Source organism: Lepidochelys kempii, chromosome 23 (genome assembly GCF_965140265.1).
Source record: "Lepidochelys kempii isolate rLepKem1 chromosome 23, rLepKem1.hap2, whole genome shotgun sequence".
Classification (NCBI taxonomy): domain Eukaryota; kingdom Metazoa; phylum Chordata; order Testudines; family Cheloniidae; genus Lepidochelys; species Lepidochelys kempii.
The window spans coordinates 2126181-2140164 of NC_133278.1; the positions used below are offsets into that span (position 1 = coordinate 2126181).

Here is a 13984-nt window from a genome sequence, read left to right on the forward strand (position 1 = left end):
GTTTTTTCCAGCCCTGGAATCATTTTTGTGGCTCTTTGCACTTTCTCCAAATATACCTGGACTGGTTCATCTCTTGGGATGAAGCAGGTTCGATCCTAGCTCTGCAGACTGCTCTGCTGGGGCATGGCCCTGCCTTTTCCACATCCCTTTTTCAACATCCAGCTCCCAAGAGTGCAGGGGGGACCTGAGAAGGGAGAGGGGTGGGGAATGTGTTGCTCAGCCCTTTGTGGCTACGAGGGGTTACTGACAAGCTGTTTCCAAGATGATGAATGCTTTTAGATGTCAAAACTGTGAATTTTCTGCTTCCTGGAATCTCAGCAGCTGAAATGAGCACCTAATTAAAAAATGTATAAAATGTATATGTTTAAGGTGGATTTATTTACAGTGGGTGAAAACAACCAGCACAAATATATATTCTGGTTGCACTTAAGTGTATATCAACATGCATTTTAAACCCTATGGCAGTGACTTTCAGATCCTAGGTCCACCCACGCAGGCTTGTGGGTTTCACGCTGCAGCACTAAAAACAGCTGTGTAGACACTCAGGCTCGGGCTGGAGCCCAGGCTCCGATGCCTGAGGCGGGTGGGGAAGTTCAGGGCCCGAGCTCCACACCAAGTCCAAATGTCTACACAGCTGTGTTTAGTGGCATAGCGCAAGCCCGAGTCTGCAGACCTGGGCTCCGAGACTTGCTGCTGACGGTTTTAAAATGCAGTGGAGACAAACTCCAAGAGCTCAAGTCATGGACCATAGCCCCATAAATGCTGCACACCTTTCAGGGTTTGGCTAACCACTGAAAATGCCAATAGAGCTGGGTGGGAAATTACTTTTTTCCCCTGCAAAAAAATTTCAATTAAAGCAATTTTGGTTTTAAGTATTTCAGGGTTATGTTGAAAAAACAATATTTTTCCCAGTTAAAACCTGAAAATTTGATGAAAACACCCCTCACCCCACCCAAAGTTGTTTGACCAAAAAGCCATTTGATGGAAGTTTCCTTCAGTTCCAGGTGCCAAATCTGATGGCACTTGCGGAGACAAAAAGCACACCCTTATTCCACACAGTTTGCTGAACAGCCATGAGACGGTAATGACTTTCAAACCCTGCTGGAAATGCAGAAAGGTGCAGCAGAGGCCAGCAAATCAAGGGTTGCAGAGAGGCCCTTTCTGTTGGTATGTCTAGAATCCTGCAGTATGTCCAGCCATGCCAAGATGTAACGAAGCAATAAGCTACAACCATCGTACAATGGGATATCTCCATACCCTGGGATGGGGCAGGGTGGGCAGATGGGAAAAGCAAGCCAACAGGACCTCAAAAAACATTTAAGCTGCGGGCTTCTAGAGGAGTCCAAATTCCATGAAAATTAACTGGGAGTTGGGAGCCTAACCTGAGGCTCTTTTGAACCCCAGCCTTCAAGCCCAAGCCTGCAGACCTTACTATGGTTATTAATGTATCAATTCTTTTCTGTTCACAACTTTCCAAGGCCAAGACCCTGTTTAATAAGTACTAGGGTTAGAAATGATCCGGCTTGATTCTCCATTGACCTGGCATCTGGTGCAGTCATTTCACACTCACTTTGCACTGGTGTAAGATGACCGCACAAGGTGGAGATGTAAGCCCCATTGAGTGACTAGTCTCATTCTTGCTGCTGTGGGAGCCAGATTTGTAACACACCATGAGCACTACAAGATTGTGAGAAACCCAAATATTGCTATGCCCAGGAACTAATTTATAATCCAACCTGGTTACAAAAATGGACCCTCATCTTACAACCAGACTTATACAAGCACACTCATACACCCATGTGAAGCCACACTGCCCCAGTGAAAACCGCGAGGCCCAAAGAGAAACCAAGAATATGCTTGCGAGGATCCGACTGGGGTCATGGTTCCAAACTGTGAGGCAGAATATCCCTCAACCGTATTTCCTCAGACAGAAACATTGGGTCATGTTTGTAACCAGCTGAGTTGCGATCAGGTACCTACATGTACTTATAAGACATAAAAGCTTAACTTGCTTACGGTGGTTTGCAAAAGGGAAAAACATCAGACTGTCTTGCTAAGCAAAAGCACTACAAATAAAGGCTACGGTAATACAAATAATAATAAACAAGCCATCTAAAGTCAAGAGCTCATTTGCATATTTCAAAACTGTATTCTAAAGGTCTTTGGAAAGAAACACAAAACAATTCATATACAGTATTTAAAAAGAAGAGCAATTTAATTTACACAGAAGTACTAAATGTACATAATTCTTTAAAAAAATTGTTATACACAATAAATACAGTACAAAATTATTTTATAGTACTATATTTTGTTTCGAACTGTGATAGCGTTCACTGGTACCAGCGGGGCAAGAAAGAAAAGGGGGTTGTTTTACTTGGTTAAGGGGTGGGGAATTTTCCCTCTCCTTTTTTGCAAGTGTTACTTTATTTCAGGAGGTTTGGGGGGAGGAAATGAACAGTCAGGGATGACAGATTTACTTTTTGCCATGATTTTTTTTTGCATTTCCTCTTCCTCTTAATTCTACATCAGAGACAAGCTGACGTGGATAGGGGGCAGCTGAGAGTAAAAACTCGTTAGCTGTCCCCCTGCAAAACTGTGTAAATTAAAATGTGCAGAAAAGGGGTGAAAAGAACCCCACTCCTTGCTGCGAAAAGAAAAAGGTATGGTCACTTCAAGTTCATTTCAAAATACTGGGAAGTTACAAATTTTTTTTTCGCGTATACTTCCCCGTAACAGTGAGAAAGCCAATGCGCATCAGCCTTTGTTCAAAAGGGGAGTCTCTGGTTTTAAAGTTATCCATCTTGCAGAAAAAGGAAAAAAAATAATGCTCTAATGATCCCAAGCCACACTTTCTTTTAGATTAAAGAAAAGTAGAGACTAAACAAAAACCAAACAATTTAATACACATTTTTTTATATATATATATGTATATATAAAAAAGAAAACGCCAAATATTTTAGGCTGGGAATTGTCATTTCTTATTGCTGCCTAACCAATCCTCTCATCACAGAAAATGAAGGGTTAAGAGGGGCCACTGAGCGCTTTGACCTCTAGTGTTTGCAAGCCAATCCAAAAGGGGGTTCTCTCCTTGGATTTTTTATCTTCCTGCTCTGTACCACAGAGCAGTGTTCAAACGCAAAAATAAAATCTCAGTAATAATAATAAAAATAAAAAAATCAATCACCTTCCGTTTGCTTGTCTTTTAACAAGCCCAGGCTACTGTGATAAAACAGGAGACCTCCCTTCTTAAGTACAACAGTGTTTCAGAATGTATCAAAGGCAGTTCACAAGCAACAAACCTTGAAAAGTTTGATTGAGAAGGCTTCCCAAATGGAGGAATTAAAATACACCTGGTACAAAGGCAAAATTCATCAGGCAGTTTTGTGAACTGCTACACAGCATGAAGCGAATGGAAAAGCAACACTGCTAATTTTTTTTTTAATAAAATATTATTAGAAAAACTTGTGGGCACAGAGGTACAGACCTGATACAGAACTATCCAAAAACCTACATCAGTGGTGGATGGTCCAATGTTAAAACACTCTTGTCAAAGAAAAAAGTAGACCGTAACTTTTTATTTTTCATTTTTGGTTAAATTATGCCCCCTAAAAATTGTCTTCATTAAACTGCAAATTTTCCTTAAGACACAAACTTTTTTTCTACTTCACAAGACACGTAAAGGGTTAAAGAAGAAGAAATTGATGTTGAAGAATAGTTTGGGTGAGCAGTCACTGTCCAAAACTTTCTACTTTCTCCAGCAGTCTTTTAATTATCGTTTGGGGGTGTAAAGAATGGTGATGTCTTTTCCTATATTGCTGTTTTCCAACAAGGACAATACCTCAGGGGACATGGGGACATTCAATTATGTGCATAAAGAAGCTGGAAGTGAATAGGATGGTAACAAACACTTAAGTTGGACTTCAGTGTTTCTGTCACAGGCAAAAAGCGATTAGCTAATAAAAGGTGTGCAAGTGACACTAAGGCCAGGTGGTAAAGAGAGAGCCTGCATGTGACGTTCCATTCCCAGCTATTCATCTCCCATTGGACTAGAACATGTGTGTCAATTCTGTACTTTCACAGCTGGAAGGACCTGATTGCATAAGCTTTTCTATTCTCTTTGTTGAGTGCATTCACAGCTATGAGCGTTAAATGCACTCTGAAATATGCTGGTTTATAAAATGTCTTGAGTATTTTTGACCTAATGAGCATGTACTGAGTTGGCAGGGAGGTGGCAGAGGCAAGAATGATTGTGCAAAATGAACACTAACTATAAGAATTGAAAACAAGGAACAAAAAGGGGATTTGGGTATGTTCAAAACTCCTCAAGAGTGAGTGCACACATTTCTTAAGGAGGTTTGTGTTCACATAAGGGATCCAATTACTTACTGCTTCAAGCCACCAGTCCTCCTGCCACAACAATTCCTCTTCCCCACTGCTTTTAAGCCAAACTCATTCTTGGAAAATACTTGCTTCCATCCACTGAATTGCAATAGCTGCCTCTGGAGTTCTAAATGAATTACTTTCCCCTTTTTATATTTCTTGGTGTGGAGTAATGAGGGGCATATAAATACTTTTAAGGCCTCTTTTTAGTAAGAAATGAGGAGGAGAGGAAGAGAGGAAAGTAACAGGGTCCAGATTTTCAAAAGCCCTCAGCATCCAGAACAGTGGGACCTGCTGGGTGTTGAGGATTTTTGAAAATCAAATTATTTCATTTAGATGCCTAAATGTGAGCCATCTTGAACATCTATTCGCAGAAGGAGAAAAAGAAAAGTTGCTGACTTTCTATATTTCTAGTTGAGTCTCTTGGGCTATAATGCAAGAGTAGGCTATTGAATTTTAAATGGAGTTTGCAGATTTAGGACAATGTTAACCACCAAAAATTGGTCCAGAAAGGAAAAGATACCGTGATGATTTACAAACATTCACATATCCTCAATGACTGAGTTTGAAGTCTGTTTGTAATGAGCGTATGAGACTATGTAGGAATTTGAATGCAGTTATGGCTAATTCCCAGGCCCCAGAAATTAGATTTATGATTTCTTCTTGGAAAGAAAGGGAAGCAGCAAAAGAAAAAATAATAAAAGATTTATAGTTAGTGGATGAATGCAGTTCATCTGGCTTCCCATCAAGAGCTCAAGCAGCTAAGCTCCAGCACAACTTGCTGGGCCTAACTTGTTCTGTTGGTAAAACACTGGGACATTAGCCAAGGGGGTAGCCTGTGTTTAATCTGCAGCCTGACCATGTGTTTCTTTTTTCACATGCAGAAAGCAGGAAAAATAACATGGATTTGGAAATATATAAAGCAGCTACTTATTAGGTAACTCCCAGAACGAGGCCAAACAGTTCGGTCTCTTAAAGCATACGTTCAGGAGACGAACTGGAGCCTCTAAAATATGTAAGAGGGTATTGCGTGTGTAGAAAAGGATTTAGGCCTACTTTTTAAAAATAAGTAATGATAATTAAAAAAAAAGAGATGACAGAAGAAAAGTTAGGGGAATTTCTGGCAACCGTAAGAGTCACAGTGCAACCAATTTTAGTAGTGGCCAAAAAGGGGTTTAACAATGTGTTTGGCCAGTGTTGACAGTGTCAAACAGTAAATCTGCTCCAGCCCAGTCAGGAATCTACAACACAACCTTTTAAAATATTATCTTTCCCCCTTAACAATACAGGTTTAACAAAGCATGGGCCCATGCACCCTGGCTGCCCTGCCATGTTAAAAAACTGATTAACCTTGTAATGCCAGAATAGACAGGGCTAAAGATCCAGAACTTGCAGCCTGAAAGAACCCACTGATGCAGCAGGTCAATGAGATTCACAACAGGTGACTAATGCCAGCGCACACAACGCAGGGGTCTCCTGTGATAGAGCGAGAGTATCCTGAGGCTGACTCACCACTCTGTGCACTTGGTACTGTAAATCGAATGAATCAAGTACCAGGTAGTTAACCAATCAACAAGGGGATTCAGCTGTCTGCTGATGATGGTTCAGAGAGAGACAGGACGGAAGGTTGGAAGGAAGGGCAAAGGACCTCAGGATTTCAGAGTGGTGAGATCTCTCTCTCCCTGTGCCTTGGTAGTAGATAAAGACTTGAAGAAAAGCTTATGTTGTGGGGATCAAACACTTGTATAGTACACTGTAAATAAAGCACATGATGGCCAACCTCCCCAGGAGTGTGTGAGGATTGTTTGCAGCAAGGAATCCAAGGAACCCCGAACTGTGACACTCCCTCACTTGGCTCCTCAGGTTACATATTATACTATGACCCTGGACAGGCACTGACTGGGTGCTCAGCTGCTCTGACTCATGGGGCACGAGCTGCGCACATTGATGGCTGGCGGAGGAATGTTACATAGGTGTGAGCCTAAAGATTTGGAGGAATCTGGGCCCAGGATAATCTTAATCCCCCGCCCGCGTTTGTGGAAGCAGCCTTTATGCTCACAAAATATCTCCCCAACAACACTGCTAGAGACACATGCGCACTTGCAGACTCACAGTTCTAATGCCTCCAGAGTCGGCAAACTTTCAAGGAGGCCAGTCCCTCGTCCAGTGAAGTCAATGGGAGTTTTACCATTGATTTCAATGGAACCACAATTTGGCCCTAGGAAGGAATTCATTGGGATATACTGAACCCCAGCATACAATACATGAGAGACCAAAATGTGGAGGGACTGGTGTGGTGCTTGTGCCTTTTAAGATTCAAACCCTGCTGTGGGGATTGCTGTGAAAAGAAAACACTAAACTTCCATAGAACAAAGGAGGTGGTGGCCCCTTATGGCTAATCAGCACACAATGCTAACAGGCTTCCTTCTACAGGAGTCTGAGAGCAGCTGCAATTCAGGGCATTCATTACGGGTGTGGGCTGCGGATGGTAAAACTGTAGATCAGTTTAAGGAAAAAAAATAAGCAGAAAAACTTCCAAATTCAAATGGCTCTAACTGAAAACAATGACGATTTTTTCACCTCTTCTGTTCACTAACTCTCTACTTCATCATCCAAAAGGATGGTAACACCAACAGGCAGGTACCTGGCTCCACGTTCACAAAGATATGTTTGCCCTCCTTTCCCACCCTCCCTCAGGGACACTTTTGCAAATTCCATAGGTCTGGTAACAGGAGAGACTTTGATATCAGAATAGTGTACGTCTGTGCTAATGTTACAATCTTTTAAGTTTGATTTTTCACTCAGTGAGATCTCTCTCTCTTATATATGCACACAACAAAGAAAATTCTATATTATCTCATGAACTACTCTGGGTTTTGCAGGTTACCTGTCAAGCCATATGGTGGGAGGTGTGTGTATATAAGAGCAAAGGACACAGATAAGTGCCACTTCTGTGCTACCTCCATAGTTACAATTTTTTAGTAAGCCTGCCAGACAAGGTAGTAGCTGACACCTGTTTTCCTCTGAATGCCCTGCTCTGAAGATGTTCTCTAAAGGGAATTTCAGCACTGAAGGCAAAAAGGAGGATCTGTTTTAAAAAAAAAAATACAATCGGTGAGATAACTATTAAGAGTATTGAAACCCATTAATTTATAGAACTCAGTGCATAGAGGAAACTGAAGAAAGAAATACTGTAAAGGATCAAAAATACTAAAAGGTGCTAGAAAACAGGCTCACACTTTCACTTGGGATGGGGAATCCCTCAGTGGCTGTAATAACACTTAAAACTGCAGAGTGTTGTATCAACCCAGTTGTGAGCAATGTATTTTAGGGGAGCCTGAGATTCTCACCCAGTTGATTTTTATTGTGTATTTATTTTAACTTCCTGTTCATTTATTGTTACCCTCCTGATATTTCACCACTTCTTAATCCCCACTTTGGGCAGCTAAGAGCACTGGGAGTGGAGTGAAAATCACCTTATCCAGGCTTCCACCTTTGATCATTATCTGTCTTGCCTACTGATGGAAAAGGAGATGTTCTTATGCAGAGTGACACCCCTTTACACACGTACACTCCAGACCAGCAAGAGGAGATGCACTCCCTCACAAATCCAATTCTCCCATCCTGGATTGAACTGTGGGATCCCATCTAAAGCAGCAGAGGCCTGCCAACACGAGAGACTCCAAGCAGGTAGTGTGCTGATACTGCAATCCATTTGTATGGTACATACCATGCCTATGGTGTGGTAATGAATGACATCAATAAGCTGTTGAAGGAAACAGGACTAATGGCACATCACAAATACTTGATGGCACTGATGCAAAGCCCTAACTCCTACTACCACCAATAAAAAATGGAGGTAAAATCAGTGAAAAAGCTCTAATGGGATGAATGCCACACATACAGGTTACAGCATCTACATACACACAATTAAGTTATGGTTACATACACACCCAAGTGGGGGAACAGTGAAAAGAAACCATGTATTTCCACTGTCACAACACATTTGGGTAAAGAAATAATAAGGCATGAGTGGGAATAAATAGATCCTCCTCAGGGTTTCTGGTATTAGTCAATGTAAATTTTTTGAAGGGTTTATGTCTGTTATTTGTAGTGAAATAAATGTGATGTAGCACAGCTCACATTTCCTGGCACTCTCTGTATCACAGTCTTCTCAACCATTATCCATGTGTTGGCCTGGTGTGAGACTGACCATGAGTATGATGATAAGCCCGCATCAGAGAACAGGAAGACTGAACTGGAATGACAGAGCCCTCGCGCACTGAAACAAAGGTGATAACACGCCCTGATGTTAATTGCAGTAGGCAGCATTTAACTGACAAATCTAGGGTTAGAGAGAAAAGTGGCAGCAGTAGTATACGTGTAAATTCTACAGAGACTGTGGCTGGAATCCTTAGCCCCACGCAGGTGTTAGAACTCGAATCTTGACAAAGCCACTGGAAGTTTGTCAGCAAAAGGCCTGGTATCTGATCGACCACAGCATCCACCTGCTCATATAAATTTAATAGGGCTTCTAAACCGCCCTGTATGCCTCTGAGTTTGAGAGCGAGAGCCAGAATGGGAAGAACTAAAGGAAAAGTAAAATCAGGAACTGATCAAAAACAAACACACAGGGGGACAAGTGGGCCTGGTGGCATAGTAAAAGAAGAGGATGATTTGGGTTTGTCACTCAGTCTAATACTCTCACATCCCGGACTGCCTGGGGCTAGTAATGCTGCTAACATGGAGAGGAAGGAGTACCTTGTATCATTCAACAGTCTCCTCTTCTAGCTGATTAGGAGGAGGCATTGATAAGCCCCTAAGGGAGCCCCATCCAGTCCTCCTTAGGAGGTCGATGGTCATGACACAGAGTCTCAAGAGTACAAACTATAAAAACAGCCCCATCCCTTATGCTTTAATAAGGAAACAGGGGACCCGTATGGGAAAGCAATAAGATGAAGGTAACTGAGATAATGGAAGAAGAGTATAAGAAAACATTTAAACAACAACAAATGATGAAAAGCAGAAATGTAAAACATGTAAACATTCATTTGGCATTTTTGCTTTCTGCCTTTGCCTACTTCCAAGCAGAACACTGCAACAGGATGCCTTGGCCCCAGCCTGTTCTCTTATCAGCACACCCCCTGCCTTGGAATGCTGCAGGGAAATGCCAGGCCAGCTTCACTCCTAACACAGCTTGAATACACTTTGCCTGGTTGCTACCAAAATATCAGGTTGCCATGGAGTACAACATAAAGCAATGTAACCACCCCCCTCAGAGTAAATGACTGCATGATATTCCTCTCTTCCCCCATCTCCCCTGTGCTGCTCCTGCTAGTCCTACCCACAGCTACTCCCAGGGGAATTGTTTCTCTTCAAGTTTAGGAGTAAAACATATAGATTTGTAAACTTTCTTTCTTTTTAATGATTAGTGTTTGCATCTCCTTTCTTGACTATTTTTTTGCCTTTTGCTGACCAATGAGAGGTTCCACAAGCCCATGCTCGATTCTTGAAATAAGTTAAAAATGAACAATAAATTTTGCCCCTGTGGAAATTCCTGCAGAGTACCCTTTTGCCTCACACTGGCTTGACTTGCAATCTGTTCAGAGTTTAAGATGGGGCGGGAGGAGGGGAAACTGATCAATCAGATATTCAAATTAGCAATTTGTTACAGAACCTAAATTACACAGCCAGCACTACCTATGGGCCCCATCAATCCCCTCCCACCCGCCTGGTTGCTTCTCACTTGCCGTTATAGGGTGCATTTGATGAGACGAGTGTATTGTAAATCCAGCCTCAGCTTGTACTTTACAACATCCAAAACCCATCATATAAACACTTGGAGGAAGCATCATTAGGACACCCTCTTCCCCCACTCCTGCTGGTGCCAGGGCCGAGCCATCGGGTCTCTGGGTAGGCAGCACCACTCACACCCATGGTGCTCGAGCATTTCAACCAGCAAGAGCTTCTTCTTCGGTCCTTGCTTTCTTTTCAGTTTCTGCTCTGTTTGGTTTTCTGTTATCTGTTCAACGTCCTTGCTCCAAGGCCGCCATTGTGATTAGGGGCAAGGTAAGTGTCTGTACGATGGACAGGCGAAGAGAAAGGGGAGGAAGAGGAGTTGTAAGAGGAGGAGGGTGTCCGGACGTTCTGACCCCCAGTCTGAGGTTGCTGCAGGTTGAGAATGCTGTCAATGGCACTCTGTAGGTGCTCATTAAGGGAGTCATCCTGGGGGCTGTCGCTGGAGAAGCTGGCATTATCCACATCAAAGGACTCCGACTTCCTGCGCTTGGCTGGAGGCAAGGGAACCTCCCAGGTGAGCTCCGAGCCAGAGCTGTGGTCAGGGGGCTCCGTTTTTATCATTCCGTGATAAAACTCATCCTCTACTTCTGCAAGTTCCTTCATAAGGCCACTGGTAGAGTCATCGGTCTTCGGAGGGGCAGGGCTGTCTTGCATCACCAGAGAACGGGCATCGCTTCTGTTGAAAAACAGAAGCTTGGAGCTCTCCTCCGGCTTGCTCTTCTCTGCCACCACCACAGTTGGGGTTTCATGGGTTTTGAGAGAGGTGATCACGCCTTTGGAGCCATCCTCCTGCTTGATCACAAGGGTGCTGGGGATCGTATCGACCTTTGGGATGCCTCCCTTCGGACAGGCATCAGTGGCTTTATCTGCTATAAAAGCATCCACGTTCTCTCTGTAAGTCTTACGAAGCGGAAGCCTGCAGTAGGTCACAATGGGCTTTTTCTCCACAGGTGCTGAGGTTACATGGTCAATAGTCCCGTTCATTTGCCCAGCAGTGGTGGTAGTGGTGGTGGTGGCAGCTGAAGAGTGCTGGTCAGCTGTCTTGATGACTGTGCACACCGGAGGCGGCTGGTGAACTGGGTCCAAGGCAGTGTTGTGCACCACCTTGCTGAGACCAGCCTCCTGCTTGATCTTCAGCTTAAGCCCGATCCGGCTCCGTGCCTCGTAAGTTTTGATTGGGGGCTTGCTCCTTGAGGGTAGGGCATCCTCATCTCCATCCAAAGAAGGCGAAGCTTTTGCCCATGTGACAGAAGGGGAGCCGCCGCTGTGCTTGATAACCAATTTGGTGGGGTGGATCTGGGTGGCTGTCTGCACTGGAGGCACCTTTAGGTTCTCAGAAACTGGGGTGAGACTGGATACAGAGGCTAGAGCCAGAGAGGAAGTGAGGCTCTGTGAGCGAGAAGATGATGAAACATACTCATCTGCAACAAAAACACAATGTCACAGTCCAGCCAAAGCAGCACACTGAGATAACATGATAACAATGATAAAAATGATAACAATAAGTGTGTGTGTCAACCATAAAACTAATAACAATTCCTGACTTTCCCTAGCATCTAACAATTGCCCTAATTAATTAACTCATCCTAAAAAATCCCATAGTCCATCAGGGAAGTTTTATCCCTATTTTACAGCAAATCACCACCAGAGCTGAGATTAGAAACCCTGAAATCCTGACTCATACTCCCTTTCTTCAATCACTAGGTAGTCTCTCCTTCAGGAGAAAGGAGCATTTTGGCATCTCAGCAATTCCTTACTTTTGTAAACAAAATTAAATAAAATAATTTTTACAATCAACACTTACCCTGTTCCAGCTGGGATTTATTTTCTGTTCTGTAATTTTACCCCCTTGCTAGCTGCTTCTTCTGTTTCTCAGCCCCTCTTCTCTTTCTCTTAGCTAATTTTCTCTCTTTCTGCCTCCTATATGGCTTAGTCCCTTGCTGGCTCAGCCTTCCCCATGTGCTTTCACTGAACACACAAGTAGAGGAACACAATCATTCAAAAAGCCACCTGTGTTCCTTTGATCATGAGTGCCCAGCAGGAACCATTTCAGAGCCCTGGTAATTTGGCTGTTCATGTTACAGACACCACTGCCTAGTTGCTCTTTCTTCTCTAGGCTGCACAGATTTTCTCCTTGTTCCAAGGCTCTTTCCAGCTTTTTCAAGTTGAGCCAAGCAAATATATATTACTGTGAAAAGATGCCATAAATTTACACAAGCCCATTAGTATAAAGGCACCCAAAATTAGGGCACTTGAGACCTGTAAGCAATTTATCAGGAGCCTACAGGCTGCACCTAATTTGTATAAAATGGAGAAGACTGCAGCCACTGACTTCTTTGATACAGTGGGACAGATGGAGGCGCCTACAGAACCCAACACACACTGCTCAATCTTGCTCTGAGCAGCCTTCCACTCAGATCATACAGAAGTGTTGTAAAATGGGACTTGCAGTCTCTGCAGACTGACCCCTCTGTATTCAGATGAAGTTGGCTGAGAGCTGGCACGGAACAGCTCACTGGTTTACAAGTTTTCCACTCCTGCCTTAGTAACTTAAAAAGGTAGAAAAATACCTTGTCTAGTTTCTAAAAGGGAGAGGTGGGAGGAGCAGCATATGAATAAGTGAGGTGCACGGATAGAAATAATGTCTCCCCAACCTGGTTTCTCCTTTGCTAGCTGTTTATCAAGAGCCAACATGGTCTTTTCTTCCTGAATAAACATTCGATCGATCATCACCATCTCTGCAGAAGGGCTGACTCTCTGCAGACCAAAAATGAAAAAAACAGGTGAGAGGTGGAGGAAAAGAAAGGCACAGTAACCACAGTACAGAAATTAGGGACCCAATCCTAACCTACAAGCCTCTCCAGCTTCTGCTTTAGGGAACCAAGCACTAACACAATGGTGAATTACTTTGACATGTCACTGAATAGTGCTTGTTCTCATAGAGCTGGCACAAGTCTTACCCATACACTGGAAAGCACTTTTCCTCACTTAGACATTTGGGAAGGGCTTTTGGGTAGTGGTTTATAGTATGGAATCTCTGCCTCTCTTACAGCACAGATAAGGAGCCACAATTTTAATATAAACTTGTAATATAAGTTAATGTGTCATATTTCTGGGGTGACCAAGTGTTCCTGTTCCCATTAAAAAAAAAAGTTCCAGGCTTGCTGGAAAATTACCCCTCGTTAATCATAGGACTGGAAGGGACCTACGTAAGTTAATGTTTTATTTTACTTTTAAATTGAAATGTCCTGTTTCAATTTAAAAGTAAAATAAAACATTACTTTACATAGTTGTGATGCGTTCCTCCCAAAGGTAAAAGCCTTTTCCCCAGTCTCCCCTACTTACAGCTTGATCCTATTCTCACTGAAACCAAGTGAAAAGCTCCCACTGACTTCAACAGTGCAGGACTGAGCCCTTAAACTTCAGCATAGTCATATTTTGTAAGTGAAACTGCAATTTAAAAACTCTCATTACAAATGCATAGGATAGATTAGAGCAGACCAATAACCATGCTGACCATTATACCATTGAGCATAGTAGCGCATAAAGGCCAATCTTACCCGAGACTCCTCTAAGAGCAGCAGGCGGTATTTGTTCAACATAGCTTGTGTGCGTTTCAGCAGTTGGGTGGACACTGTTTCAAACTCTTCATCTACTAAAAGAAGAGGTAAAGAAAGAAGGCTATTTGTTTTTTTGTATACAGGCATTGCTGAGGCTATCTCGTTAGGTCTGAAAGGAAAGTCTCCATTCACTGAAAGACATTTTATACGACAAGGTAACTGCAGAAACAGGACTAACGTTCTAT

At 43.0% G+C, this 13984-nt stretch overlaps 1 protein-coding gene across 9 annotated transcripts in view; it reads right to left on the reverse strand.

Moving 5' to 3' along the window:
• Window positions 1-2189: 2189 nt before the first annotated feature.
• BICRA (BRD4 interacting chromatin remodeling complex associated protein) overlaps window positions 2190-13984 on the reverse strand; it is a 114580-nt gene continuing 102785 nt past the window's right edge. For 8 of the 9 annotated variants that reach the window (XM_073322279.1, XM_073322276.1, XM_073322277.1 and 5 more), the window contains 3 exons: window positions 13740-13834; window positions 12834-12936; window positions 2190-11600 (listed from right to left, as the gene is read on the reverse strand). In XM_073322279.1, the coding sequence (XP_073178380.1) occupies window positions 10399-11600; window positions 12834-12936; window positions 13740-13834 (1400 nt within the window). In that variant the 3' untranslated portion in view covers window positions 2190-10398. The remainder of the gene's footprint in view (window positions 11601-12833; window positions 12937-13739; window positions 13835-13984) is intronic. The other variant, XM_073322274.1, reaches the window with a different exon arrangement.